We start from the raw sequence: 15,018 nt of genomic DNA on the forward strand, positions 1-15,018 counted from the left end.
CATCGGAAGCAGTGTTGATTTTTCATAGTGGTGGAAAGTGTCTGGAAAAGTCTGTCCTTGGTGTTGATTTATTCAATGGAGTAAGAATGAGGTTAAGAAGACAACATGAGCATACAACCTTGGGTACTCCTCTACAAGAATATCACACAAAGAATACCAAGTATTTCAGCTGAAAGAGCAGACGTCCTCGCTCACACAAAGATGCTCAGAGTCTGACAAAGAGAGAGACAAAGTTTACACAGTTTTGTCCTGCACCTGACATGACCATGGAGCCTTTTGCGTGATGAGTTCAACTGAAGTTCAGCTGTCATCCTGACAAGGCAGTCCTCCCATACCAAGTAGCAATCAAAATGATCAAAAGAACTCCCCACACGAACAGCCTGTTATACTCGTCATAATTTACTAAGTGAACTCTTGCCTGCCATAGACATGGTGACATGTTCTTTACTTCAAATTGTACTCTAAAACTGTTCCAGTACTCCAAAATATGAGTCCTCTGGTATGAAATTTAGAGGGGTCATTATACTTTGGCAGATGTCCCAGCTATATATCTACATTAGTGGTAAATGAGCACATCTTGTACATTCCTTGGCTTTTCATCATCACTCCTAATTTGTTCCAAGCATACTTTAGCCTCTTCTGCATGTTAAAAGCAGGTTTCTGAAATAAAAATGTCATCATAATGTTTGACATTTTTCAGTAGCAATTGATTGGTTGCAGGATACTTGCACTTGTTACTCCATCACAATAGGATGAGACTTCTGCTCTAATGATGAATGTGTAATGGAGAGAAAAGGGGCTCTGGGACTTTAAAACTGAAACGCTGTCATTAATGGGAAGATATTTATCTCCAATTATCGTTTTAATGGCAAAGGGTCATCTTGATGTTAATTAATCACAACATATCACTCCAGCTTCATCTGCGCTGACACTTTAATTTCAGCAGTTATTATCACTACCGCAGCGTACACTAGGCTGTGTCAAGTAATGGCTCTGTAATGACCCCAGCTAACTGCAGCTCACATGTCTGGCATTTATTAAGGGAAGTGAACATTGTCGAAGTCCAGAATGCATATTATCCGATCCTATCAGGGGAGACATATGCTCCTCTCAGCTCTCTCATCTGCCATCATGTGTTTAACATGCCACCATGCATACTGTAGCAATGAGGTGTCATTTTAGAGCTGTGTCTCTCATCTTCTTCAGATTACTGGTATATTGCAGAAGGTATCAGGTATGTAGGTAATATAAATAGCCCAGAGATAATGAAGTTTGAATTGAAGTGAGATAAAATGAAAGGAAAACATTTTTGACAAAAGGGAATTTGTGAGAAAAGAACTGATCTCTCTGCTTGTCTATCTACATTTTTATTTGTCTATTGTTCTCTCTGTCTATTCTTAAATAAAGCTTTGTGTGAATAAATACTAAACATTCAAACCCAGCTGTCGGCGAGCCACTAACTCTCAGGTGTCTCGAATTGACTTTGAGTTGTGCACAATAGGGATTTTCAACAGCAGAAAGTTTGAAAAACACTTGTGTGTGTTACTGCTGACATTAATGATTCTATTCTATTGAAATATTCCAGCAAGCCACCACCACCAGGACTGTGAAACTGAAGCAGTTGAATGAAATTCAGGGATCATTCATTTCATTATTTACACCTGTGCTATTCCTACTGACATGTCAAAATATCTGCTGTCAAAAATATTTGGTATGAATTCAAAATTGTGATCACAATTTAGTAAGCTGTTTGCTTTATACTTCAGTCCATATCAACTTTTAAGCACAGCACAATCACTGAACCTCTAACTCCTCCCGGGGTGGTGCTATCTGGCAGCCCATCACTCCATCATCTTTCCACATTTGCATGTCTGTGCAAGTGTAATTTGGTGCAACACCATATGCAAATACTTAAAGGGTGTGTTTTGGGGTGTTTACAACAGATGCCAAGAGTCGAAAGCCATTTAATGTAAACTGTCGTGACAAGCGTTATTGTCAGACACAAATCAACCATTTGGATGAATGATTGCAGTGACATTACATTACCGGAAACTGTCATATTCAGTCGATTTAACCGTCAGCCTCTTACTACACGTTGTGACATGTTGAGTCATCAGTAATTTCCTTGAGTTCTGATGGCTCATCGGTATAGTTAGGTGTTTTTTTTAATTCTGTCATATGTTCTTAGGGCAGAGTTATGACTTGTCACAATGATTGCAGTAGCTCTGACACGAATGCAGACTCAATTTTAGTGGCTTAACGTTTGGCCACATACAAATGAGCACCAGTTAACATTATTATTAACATAAATGTAAACTTTATAAATATATGAAGATTAATTAACTGTCCATTGTTGCAGTGGGTGTCATCGTTTGTTTTTAAGTAATGTGGTAGTTTAAATCTATAAATGAAAAAGCAAAAAACAAAACAATAATTCAATTCATAAATTAAATACAAAATCCATTAATATACATAAGCACACTGAAGACGTAATTGTTGTAAACACAAATAATTTTCATAATAAGCCTCCTATTTGAAATAAATTCGATATTCGAAAATAAATTTTCTGCTTGTGTTTTGCATTTATTAATTTATTACATGCTGCATCTAACTAATAATACAATAATAATAATAACCTTATTTATATAGCACCTTTAAAAAAGAGTTTTACAAAGTGCTCTGCAAAGAGCAGTAGACCCAACAGAAGGCAACACAGTGTAAGAACAGTGTATGTGACACTGCATGTTGTCAAAGATAATAAAAGAAATGATAGGACAATTAATAAGAGATGAGAAAATACAAATAAATAAAAAATAACAAATAGATAAAAATAAAAATAGACAACATCACAAAAAGGCAAGTCTGTGTAAAAATGAATTCCCTTCAGCGAGCCTCATCTCCTCTATGAATTGCTGTGTGCATGGTTGATCCGCGACTGTACTACAAACTGTCATTGGTCTAAACCAGGGGTCTTCAACCAGGGGTCCGGGGCCTCTAGGAGGTCCGCAGAGGTACTGCAGGGGGTCCGCCATTTTTTGTCATAAAAATTTACTTTGATTTGATTTTCATCAAAATAATGGTGACTGTGAGGGTGGAAACTACAAACAACGGACTACAAACGGCACTTCAAACGCATGAACCAGTGGACAGCTCTGGTATTTGATAACCAACAATAATTAATCAATCATAAACACACTAATAACCCAGGACATAAATAGGTTAATAAGGTGAAATAAAAGTTGAATAAAGTAAATAAACATTATTATAGGCCAGGCTTAAATGTGGAATATTTTTTTCAATGAAACACATGTGGGGGGTCCCTGTTCTGTTTGTCTCTCGTCCAAGTGGTCCTGGGTTGAAAAGGGTTGAAGTAGAGCATAAAACGGGCCTTAGAAGTCAGGCCCGACCCGGCCCGGCCCGTTTTGATTGACAGCTTTGTAGAGCCCGAACCCGTTTGCAGCTCGACGTTTTCAAATGTGCACATATGTCATATCAGTCAAGAATGAGTCAATTTTGAACATTTTTTATTCAGGACCACAGGTTAACCTCCATTTCAACTCCTCAGCATCCATTTTTGCACCTGTCTCGCCAATCAACTGATTTAGAGCCAGATTTAATTTTGAAGTATCACAGTAATGGTCATACTGAGGCTGTGACAGCTGATCTCTGTTCAGCGTACGTTTGGCCAATGGCCAGACAGGTCAAGTGTCGGGTGACCGATGAGATGCACAATGTTACTGCTGCAGCTGCTGAACAGGTCCGTGAAAGGAACTTCAGCTACTGGATAAACTGGTGAAATCCGTCGGTGACACAGATGATGAGCTGATGGCTGATAATGTTATTCTATAGGATGAGTTAGGAGCAGTTGACATTTTTCTAATCTAATCTAATTTGTGAAGAGATGAAGACTTTAATCCACTACAAGGAAATGGCTCTTAGAAAATTTGTACCCTATCCTGAACACATTTTACTAAATAACCAGATATACGTGAGGACTGTGATAATGGGAAATGAAATTTAAATAATGACTTTTTTTTAATTTTTAAACCAGAATAGACACCTTTATTTAACACTTATGAGTCAGGAAATTATGGGAGACAGAGGGTATGTGCCATGCAGAAAAGGACTTGGATTTGAACTGTGGTCGGCTGCGTACATGGCATTAAACTCCACTATGCCATGGCCACCCCACACTAGCTTTGTGTCCCATCCTGGCCACCCCGGTAAAAATGTCCTGGATACGCCACTGCTCGACGGACCTGGGACCAAAGGTTCCCGGCTCGAGGTTGAAGCCTCCTGGTCTATGCTGGCTTTGACCTGTCGGGGGCGGTAGAGTGCCGTTAGCGCGTGTAGTCAACTTCAATGTTTGAAGACGACGAACAGCGGTACCTGACAGAAAATGGCGGACTCCGAGTGTGGGGATCATTTCTTTCGGCTCCAAGCTGCGTTTTAAAAAAAAAACATTCCTACGTCTGAGCGTACGCTGCTGCGTTTTAAGCGGAGACCAAACAATGTTCAAAAAGGCGAAACGAGCTAACTTTCGACGGAGGAATGAGTCCGACGAGGACGAGCCGGAGGAGGGTCGGCAGCAGCAGCAGCAGCAGCAGCAGCCGCCGCTGCTGGCGCCGACGTCGTTCGGGCCTGTGGTGGAGGAAATCCCGTTCATGGAGACGTCCAGTTACAGCGTTACCGGAGCACCTATGAGCACGGACAGCTACCATAGCAACGGCTTTCAGGCTAATGTTAACAGCATGAGAGCTGTCAAGAAAGAAAAGAAAGTCAAAGACGTAGCTCCGGTGTGTGCACCCACCAAAGCCAGTCTGCTGAGCTTCGACGATGATGAAGGTAAGCCACTGCTAACTGAGCTAGCCGGCTAGCTGAGGAGAGAGTATTATCCTGACAGGCTTAAGTGTTAATGCGCAAAATGCATTTAGCACTGAGTTGTTATTATAGAGTGTTTCTGCCTGACCGGGAACCGTTCCCGTCACTGTCCGCTCACCTGCACGCTGTGCTCGGTTCCCTTCGTCTCACTTTTGCCGCATCACGTGTCACCTGTCTGTTCACAGAAGGCTCCGAGGTGTTCCGAGTGAAGAAGTCCAACCACAGCAAGAAGATCGTCAAACAGCTGAAGAAGGAATACAAGGAGGATCTGGAGAAGTCCGGACACGTCAAACAGGAAATCAAATCAGGTGAGAGAGAGAGAGAGAGAAGGAGCCCCGCTGTCCACGTGAGAGACCAGCTGTCATCTCTGCTGTCACATTTAGCAATACGACCTGTCTGCCTGATTTAGCAGGTTGAAGCCTGAGCATAGAAATCAGATGTCAGGGTCTGTGATCTGTGCTACTGCTGCGTCTGAGTGAGCCAGCACTGTATGATGAAGCGTAATATCAGTCACCGCACAGTGTTGACAGTACATGGCTATAATGTAAACGTAACAGAAGTGTCTGTGAGATCTCATCCATCTTTTCTGCATCCTGTTTTTCCCAGACGCTCCGCCTCAGCCTGCGTTCGCCATCAAAGAGGAAGTCACGAGCACAGCGGGTAGCGAACAGGGCGAGGAAGAAATGGAGGTGGACAGCACGGATGAGCAGGAGGAAGAGGCGAGGAGTCACGGTGGCCAGGCGCATGGTCAAGTCTCCAAGAGCAACAACAGCGGAGCGACATTCAACACGCTTTCCTCCCTCGGCAGCCTGAGACCAGGTATTATACAACACACTCCAGTTTAGTTTTCAACATAATATTTTTAAACTAAATTCTGCGGATAATCTTAGAATCAGTGTTATACATTCCACTATTGGTCTTTGAAAACCTCCTCGGAGGTGCGTTCATCACATTACATCCAGCATTATACCTCCAAACATGAAACCCAAGAACTTCTATCAAGAGCTGTTTCTGTGTCACTTTAGGTGAGATCCCTGATGCCGCGTTCATCCACGCTGCCAGAAAGCGCAGGCAACTGGCTAGAGAGCTGGGGGGCGAGGCCCCTCTGGTAGAGACGGAGACTCCTAAGAAACGTCTGATCGGAGAAGACCAAGATGCCAGCGACGACGAAGACGAGGAAGAGAAGAGGATCCGCTTCAGCGGAGTCAAGAACAAAAGCCAGAGACAAAAGATAGCCGAGGAGATAGGTACTGTAAGAAATGATGCACTAACAAGTTCACTGATCATGTACTGTTTTCCCTCAGGCTTCTCTAAGAAACCAATGTCCCCTTTGCATGCTACAGGTATTGAGGGGAGTGATGATGAGGCACTGGATACAGGTCAGGATGAGGAGGTGAGCCGGTGGGAGCAGGAGCAGATCAGGAAAGGAATCAGCATACCCCAGGTAAGATGTACTCAGTGTCTGTAAAACATTCAGCGTCTCTGTATTCTAACAATAGATGATGATGATGTATGTTCTTCTCTCATTATTTCATCCTGCGGTGCTGTTCTGTTATTTCATAAAAAGTTTAATATAATTGTGACAGATTGTTATAATTAGTATGAAGTACACTTCTGAGGTGAATAGTTCATTAAATGGTTATTTTAATAATTAATAATTCAGTAATTGTTTACCAAGCAAAAATGCCAAATATTTTGGTTTATATCATGAGGTTTTTTTTTTTTTTTTTCAGTTCTTTTAGTCTTAGCAGTATAAAACATTTCTTGTTTGTTTCTGACCAGGTCCAAAGCAACCAGCCAGAAGACAACACGGTCTACTACCAGAACAGCTACGAGAGCCAGCCCTACGGCTCCTCCTACAGCATGCCGTTCACCTACAGCACCGTGACCCCACAGACCAGCAAACCTGCCGGCCGGGCAGACAACGGTTCTGTTCACTACGGGGCCCCCATTAGCGATCTAACCCCGGTATCCATTGATCTGGTAAAGAAACGCCTGCAGGATAGGTAGGTCCAGTGGAAGGCTGCAGCAACGCCTAATATGAGTCTTCAGCTCAGCTGCACCCATTTCTGTGTAGTCCTGACGACCGAGCAAAGCTACTCACAGATCACGGGCCAGAGAGGCAGCCTGGGGTCCTGGAGCTGGGTTACATTAGTCCTCCTAATCACAACCCCAGTGCATTACTTTATCTCAGTGTCTTCTGTTAAGAAGTTTTCACCACGTCGCCTTTATTTGATTGTGCACTCTAAAGCCATTTTCAGCTTAGTGCATGTCAGGTGATTGAGATTTAGAGTTTCGTCTGTCCTGAGCTCCGTCTAACTCTGTCATCCTCGCTGTCTCTGCGTGTCGTGTGTCTGCAGGCTCGGCCAAATGCACGCCAGCCACAACGCAAACGCCAAGCGCTACAAACAGATCGAAGAAGACCTAGCTGCCTCCGAGAGCACCATACAGCAGCTGGAGGGCTCGTCCAATGACAATGCAGATCAATATAAATTCTTGCAAGAGATGCGAGGGTATGTTGGAGACTTGCTTGAGTGTTTCAGTGAAAAGGTAAGGGAGAATTTATCTGCTGTCCGATTAGTTGTTTTCTGTTTTGTGTCTGTGTGATCACTGGCCACTTAATGTGGAGTTTAGGAATGAGACATGAATTGAGTCATGAAGTGCCTATTTCCATTGTTTTGTTTTAGTCATTAGTCATTTTTTAAAACACTGTTATTAACACTTAACAGTGTTGACAAGCCACTGTGACTGCAAATTGGTCATTTGGAGCTCTATGAATTTCCCAGTTGCTTAACAACTGCGCTCGTTTTAGAGAGAAGTGTGACTCTGATTCGTATTGTCTCAGCCATGTACTTCTGCAAATGGTTTTTGTATGAGAATACTCTGCGTTGAAATATTTCCAGCTACTTAAACAGAGTTAATTCATTGGAAACATTACTCATACGATAAGCAAGTTGTTTTAAGAGAACCCAACATAGTGGCGTAACAAAGACGATATGTCCAGTTTGTTGAAACATACAGAAATGATGTGTCTGACACAAACTATATATTTTTATAGCTGCTTACTGAATGCATGTTAAAACAGAGTAATTCAGTCTTGATCCTGCAGAGCAGAGCAGAGCAGCAACTACATGGAACAAAGGGGGACGTGGCCTGCCAGCTGCCAATACCATGCGTTCCCTCACCCACACTAATGTCTGTTTTAACCCTCAGTGCACAGAACATTGTGATGGAAATGGGACACTAAAACAGCCGTTATTAGCATGACTTAGCATGGAGTCCTTTTAATAGAATGTAAATGTCAAGACTGGAACTGTATGTTGTCAGTGTTGGGTGAAAACCTTTAACTCAGATTGTTTACTTCACAAGATATATTCAACTTTAACTGCCGATATTTAAAGCTTCAACCACTGGTTGAAGCTCATAGCGTTCAGGCTTTCCTTCATGGAAATGTGACACATAGAGATGAGGTTTTTACCTGACACTAGTGATATTTAGGTTCCAGTGTTGTGTTGTCCATCATGCTCCTCTTGTCCCTCCAGCAAGACGTCCCTGTGACTCGGAGCCCGGCTTTTGTTTGGGTCAGAGGTCACAGAAGGCATAATATCTTTCAGGTGCCTGCTGTCCTGGAGCTGGAGGCTGCCATGCACCAGTTACTAAGGCAACGGGCCTCACGACTTGTCCAGAGAAGACAGGATGATATTAAAGATGAATCGTCGGAGTTTGCAAGCCTTTCAAGTCAGTCCATCTTGAAGGTTTTTATGATTTATTTGAACAGACCTCGTTAGTTCTCTGTATGAGAGAGTGTGTGTGTGTGTGTGTGTGTGTGTGTGTGTGTGTGCGTGTGTGTGTGTGTGTGTGTGTGTGCTGTTCACATTCTTAACTCCCACTACCCCTGTTATGTTTCCCTCATGAGTGCGATTAAGGGTGATTGCTGTGTGATTTTTGATTGAGTGAGCACGTTGCTACATGTTTTATTTTGTTTTATTCGAGGAGCTGTTTGAGCTTCTCTTTTATGGCCGGGACTCAGACAGCTGGGTGGTTGAAACTCAGCTCAAACAATGAGTCACTGAGTAATGCTAAAATCTGTTAGCGACTTGTCATGTGTCGCTCTCACTGTGACATGTAGGAAGTTGCAGCCAGGTAAGTGACTAGAGAATGACCAATACCATAATTATTTGTTTCACATATGATGTTTTACTGCTGGTGGTACTTAGATTAGGTCAATATTAAATTATAATTTGATAGTTTTAAAACGGCCCTTTGGCCTCTTGCGTACCTCATCTAATGAATCTTTATGTTGTGTGGGATATTGAGTACTCAGAATAAGAATGAGGTTATGGGTTGTCTCACCTTTTCATCACCGGTTCTAATATGGCTCCTGTCTCTTGCAGATAAAGCTGTCATGGCTCCTAATCTAGACTCATTTGGTCGAGACCGTGCAGCATACCAAGAGCACAGTCGTCAGAGGAGGATAGCAGAGAGAGAGGCGCGACGGTATGACACGCACGAAATGCCGAAAACCTTTTTACACTTTCAGTCACAAGTATACAGCCAGTTGTTGCTCAGATCACCACGTAGCTTTGTCAGGAAGAGCTTTTATGTTTAGTCATATAAATGCCAGTCTTGATACTGTCATCACTAATTCGTTGTCGGTTTTAATTGTCTGCCTTTTGTGATTGTGGGTGGGCGTAGAACCCGCCGGCGACAAGCTCGAGAACAGAACGGAAAGAGGGCTGAGCATAACGAAGGCTTATCATCCGACGACGAGGAAACATCTACTGACATCACCAGCTTCAACATGGAGAGAGGTAAACTGCTGCTGAAACCACAGCACTGACCGTAAATGAGGAGAGCTGGCACACGTGTGGTTTAAATGTGATTTAACCAGACTTGCGTCAGACGTTCTGCAGCTCACGCCTAAATAAATCCTTTGGTTCCAGATCGCATCATCAGAGAATGTAAGAAAGTATTTGAAGACGTGGTGGAGGATTTTCATTCCCTGGACTGCATCAAATCACACTTTGAAGTGTGGAGGAGAGAGTACGCCGACTGCTACAGAGATGCTTACATAGGCCTCTGTCTGCCCAGACTCTTTAACCCTTTAGTCCGTCTGCAGCTGATAACGTGGAACCCTCTTCAGGTAAGACATAAGACACATGTACATGTGACTGTTTTTAGTTGATAGTGTAACATTTTTTCTAATTCTGAAATCCATTTGTCTTTATTTGTTTTCTTGCTCCAGGGACAGTGTGAAAACTTTGAGTACATGCTGTGGTTCGAGTCGCTGTTGTTTTACGGCTTCGAGGAGCACAGCACCCTGCAGAAGGGAGATGGAGACATCAGCCTGCTGCCTGCTATCGTCGAGAAGGTCATCCTTTCCAAACTGACAGGTAGAGAAACCCGCACAGCTCCGTGGAACACACTCCGATTTGCTCGACCATAAGAATGCAGGCCAGTGCAAAATATGTCGTGTGTATTTATATCTGTTTGTGTGTGTGTCAGTGTTGGCAGAGCAAGTGTGGGATCCGCTGTCAAGCAGTCAGACAGCCAGTCTGGTGGGCTTCATTCACAGACTAATGAAAGGTTACCCCACTGTGCTGCATGGAGACAACAGATACACACAGGTACAGTCAGTTCTCCTCCTACCTGTGTAAACATAATGTACTTCATCCGCAGAGTAAGAGATAACACAATTCTTGTCATCTTCCTTTTTTTCCCTCTGTCAGGAACTCTTGAAAATGATAGTCTTAAGGACCAGGCGGACTCTGGATGAAGATGTCTTCCTCCCACTCTACCCCAAAATGTATGCCACACAGTGTTAGTGTAGGAGTCCACTTTATATTTATGAAACTTGATGACTGATTAAAAGTGTGTTTTTGCTTTCAGTGTGTTGGAGAACAAGAACAGCGGCCCGTACTTGTTCTACCAAAGGCAGTTCTGGTCCTGTGTGAAGGTAAGACAGAATTTCTTTTAAATTACCGTATTTTCTGGACTATAAGCCGCTTTTTTTCCACGCTTTGAACCATGCAGCTTATACAAAGATGCTGCTTTTCTATTGATTTTTCTTCAGCCGCCACAGGGCACTCTAACAGGAAGTGCAAAAACGAGACAGACAGGGGAAGTCAGTGCAAAGAAGAACACGCTTTTTATTTAGCACATGCAACATGTGTTACGGGAATTTTAAAGAAAAACCCTTAAATAAGGAGGATCGGATTCAAAGCATCAAAGTTTAAGTTGAATTTATTGTTCTTGTACAAGAGAAGCGTTTCACAGTGCAACACAGTAAAGGGGTTACAGAGAAAAGGGCTTTCTGAGGAGCTCTGACAGTTGGTTCTTATACATTTTCCTGAAGATGGGCTGTCTCAATTCCTGTAAATTGTCAACAGACAATTTGCATATAACGCATCTAAACAGCTTTCTTCAACATATCCCCTAATCAGTAGCCAGTATGTCCCCAACCTAAATGTCACCTCTCTGACCTGTCCCTGGGCCTCATTTTGTTCTGGAATCCCTCTATTTATACATTAACCTGAACTTTACCAGTTTCAGTAAAACAGCAATGAAGGGAAGTGCCCTCAAGACATGTAATAAATAGGAACAAACATCGTATAAGTTAACACACATCTAAATAGCAGTGTAACCCTATTTTTTATAACAACACGCACGACGAATTAGTAACAGCGAATTATTTTCACACCCTCACCCCCTGGTCATGGAAAGCACACGAAGAAGTTCGTATGATGCAGCTTTTAAGTTGAAGGCCGTCAATCTGGATATCCAGGAAGGAAATGGAGCTGCTGCATGTAAGCTTGGTGTTAATGAATCCATGGTGAGCACTTTTGCTGCCGTGTTACAGGCACTGTTCGGAAACAATCAGTTCAGGTATATAAGTAAACATTTACAGTACAAAATCTTTCTGTGTATCCGGTAAATATCTAATTTCTCAACCTGGATATCAGCGGTTTATAGTCCAGTGCGCCTTATATATGTACTTTTTTTTTTTTTTAACTTGTGGGTGTGGCTTATATTCAGGTGTGTTCTATAGTCCAGAAAATACGGTAATTGATCCATTCACCCACTATAGTTATCTTCAGATGAATTGTTGGAGTTCACATCACACATAAGAAACAGATGATTTGTACAGTTTGAATAGTTCATACTTGACAAGTTGTAGAAAATAAGTCACCAAGAAAGCTGTTGTCTTGTCTCGTTTCGTCAATCCAGCTGAGGCGTACAGCTAACAGAACTACTTGGATACATATGATTATGCTGTTGTGTTGCTGTCCTTGTCTGTGTGAGTACAGGCTAACTCTTGTTCCCTCTGTGAATAGCTGCTGGGAAACATCCTGCAGTGGGAAGGGATCTTGTCCAATTCCTGTCTGAGGGATCTGGCTCTGGACAGCACTCTGAATAGATACATCCTCTCTGCACTGCAGACCACAGATACCGGGGAGGACAATATTCCAAAGTGCCATAAGGTAGGACACACACACACACGCACGCATACACACACACCAATCGTTTTGCAGTGTCATGCTTCGTGTGTGAATGGAGCTAGTTTGGATTAATTGAAATGATACATTTCTAAAACTGGTGGAGTGAACGGCAGCTATACATGTTAGCAGTTAGGTGTTGGGTACCTTGCTCAGTGACCAGGAGGTGAACTGGCACCTCTCATGTAACATCCACACAGAAGCACAATAGATAGCAAGCATAGAAGCAAAATAGGACGCACCTTTCTACTTTTAAACATATAACCTGCAAACACTGAACACGTATTGAAGACTGGCTGCAGTGTTCCCCACAGAATGATGGTGTAACTGTACTGGTTTTATAAATTTATTTTAGTACATGCTGAAATTCATGCTCATAAAATGGACAGCGTTGTGTCTGTGCGTGTCAGTGTAACACAGATGATGTCTGTTTCTGCAGCAGAGCTGTGTGCTTTAGATACAGTTGAATCTGTAATTAACAGATCATATCGTTTTAAACACATCATATCAAAAAAAGAATTCTAGTACTAACACTAGAACAGTCAACTTCACACCTTGTCATATTTCACTCTGTGTACAAAGTAACTATACAGTTTCTGTGTTATCCATGTGTTGAGGAAAAAAACTTTATGGCAAATGTAAATACTCATCTCATCATAAAACCTGACACATCCTGCTCCGGCTCAGATGTAGACATCACGTAATAAGGGAAGAGGAATAAATTTCCATATTTACAACCATGAGAACAACAGATGTTTGTTTACCCATCACTCTATTTGTTTAGTGGTCTCACTCTGTTAACAGAGAACATCGTTACAAGCAGGTTTCATTTGAATAATCTGCTCCCCGTAGTACTAAATCATAAACTGTGAATTCTTTTTAGCAAATATTGAATTTATGTTCTTAATCCCTCAACTTTTGGTCAGGTCAGTAGATATGAAGCGTCTAAATTTTAATTACGGTTTGAAAAAGTGTCACAGATTGCACGAGGGACAGTTCATTAGATGAAGCAGTCTGCACTTTTTTAAGTGTTTGGCGTGTGAATTCATCCGTTCGCTCCACAGTGTTGCAGTCATCGCAACTTCAGAAGTAGCTCTTTCTGGTAAATACACACACTTAGTGTAATGAAGGGAGAATTTGAATTCATCAAGTTCACAGGTTTTGTCTGAGAAAATTATGACTTGTAATAAAAGTTTTCAAACTGCGTTTAGACATTTTTATTTCTCAGTTTCAAAATCATTCTGGAGACATCTTCCTTATGTAATGTCTAAAAATACAGCCAGTTTTTTTGGAAACTGGCTCCTCTGGGCTCTGACACTTTGAGAGGCGCTTATATTTTATCATACTCAGGTCACTGTGATTGGCTACATTCCACTTCCCCCGTTCCCGTGTTTGTTCTGCCGTTTTTGTTGATCAGCTTTGTGTGAACTGACTCCTCCTCGTCCTCTCTCAGGTGGTGGAGTGTATACCGGTGCACTGGTTCTCCGGGCTGAAGGGCCAACAGACGTTGCCTCAGTTGGAGCCGTTCTGCCGCTACCTCACCCACCTGGCCAACTCATTGCACCGCAGCAGTTTTGGCGCGCCTGATGTGGAACGGCGCACTGCCAAGTAAGGCTCTGCATGTATAACTGCACACACACTTTGTCCTGATCAGGGAGCCTGAGTTTAGTAATGGCTCCCTCTGCTGGAATATTATGGAAGCTGCTTTAAGATGGAGAACATGTCAGGGCTGTCAAACTACATACAAACAACAGTTTAATAACTAGTGTTCGTACATGATTAACTGATGTTGTGATATGGTGGTTTCATACTGCTTCTAACTGAATACATATCTGTCAACAGGGATCAAATCAAAGAGGTTGTGAGGATGCTGGGCCACATGAACGCCCTGGACCACATCATCACCGTGGCAGCAGAGCTTGGCATCAAAGACATCAAGCCGCTTTTAGAAGCCAAGTCTTGAGGAGGACACGGCAACGGCAACTTTTTAATTCACCTTTCGTTACGCTCGGCACATTTGAAGCCGCCGGATCACTAAGTTTGAATCCCGGAAAAAAGGTGTGGTGAATAAAACTCAACATTTGTTACCTTTTTTCTGAAAAGTGAAGGTAAAAAAAGAAAAGTGTAAATATTGTGAATAATGTATAGAACAGTGTGCTCATACACAGGACTGATGCTGAAAACGAGGCCTTGTATTGTCAGCTCAAAACAACCACTCCGTTACATGTGTTGGCAACAATTTAAATGTATAATTTATTGAGTGAATTGTTGGATTACTGGCATCTGTGTGCAAAACGTGTGATCTCTACACTGACACTGTCTGTTTTAACCTGGATATCTGTAAAAAAAACTGCTCATTTCTCTCGAGGACTCTGCTTTCCCGTATGTGCCAAAAGATAAAAACTGCACCCTGACGACCAACATGTCTCCCTCTGTGGGACAGTTGATATGGACGTTCTTCGATCCCTTAACACTTCTGTTTCACCGATGACCAGACCTGAGCTGAGAGCTTTGTAAAAGTTTTGTTTTAGTATTTTTTTTGTTTGTTTGTTTTGCCTGAGAATAAAAAATCCATTTGAACGATCACTGGCTTGTTGCGAAGTGAAACTTGTGACCCCTGAGATGGTTTCCATCCATCTGA

At 42.4% G+C, this 15,018-nt stretch overlaps 1 protein-coding gene and 1 long non-coding RNA gene across 4 annotated transcripts in view; one reads left to right on the forward strand and one right to left on the reverse strand.

Annotated features, from left to right (window-relative positions):
- The window catches only part of LOC113744328 (uncharacterized), an 18,416-nt gene extending 13,304 nt beyond the window's left edge, over positions 1 to 5,112 (reverse strand). For all 3 annotated transcript variants that reach the window (XR_003461447.1, XR_003461448.1, XR_003461446.1), the window contains exon 1: positions 5,000 to 5,112. This is a non-coding gene — a long non-coding RNA (uncharacterized LOC113744328). The remainder of the gene's footprint in view (positions 1 to 4,999) is intronic.
- Positions 4,349 to 14,727, forward strand: paxbp1 (PAX3 and PAX7 binding protein 1). The gene is made up of 18 exons (XM_010737016.3): positions 4,349 to 4,845; positions 5,067 to 5,189; positions 5,488 to 5,700; positions 5,907 to 6,128; positions 6,225 to 6,325; positions 6,664 to 6,887; positions 7,242 to 7,431; positions 8,496 to 8,619; positions 9,276 to 9,378; positions 9,577 to 9,692; positions 9,825 to 10,024; positions 10,127 to 10,274; positions 10,387 to 10,508; positions 10,611 to 10,687; positions 10,771 to 10,837; positions 12,216 to 12,362; positions 13,831 to 13,985; positions 14,220 to 14,727. The coding sequence occupies exons 1-18, from the start codon at positions 4,512 to 4,514 to the stop codon at positions 14,338 to 14,340; spliced, it is 2,787 nt and encodes a 928-aa protein (XP_010735318.2). The 5' UTR covers positions 4,349 to 4,511; the 3' UTR covers positions 14,341 to 14,727.
- The last annotated feature ends 291 nt before the right edge of the window (positions 14,728 to 15,018 follow it).

The sequence above is a fragment of the Larimichthys crocea genome, chromosome XXII, assembly GCF_000972845.2.
Source record: "Larimichthys crocea isolate SSNF chromosome XXII, L_crocea_2.0, whole genome shotgun sequence".
Lineage (NCBI taxonomy): Eukaryota > Metazoa > Chordata > Actinopteri > Sciaenidae > Larimichthys > Larimichthys crocea.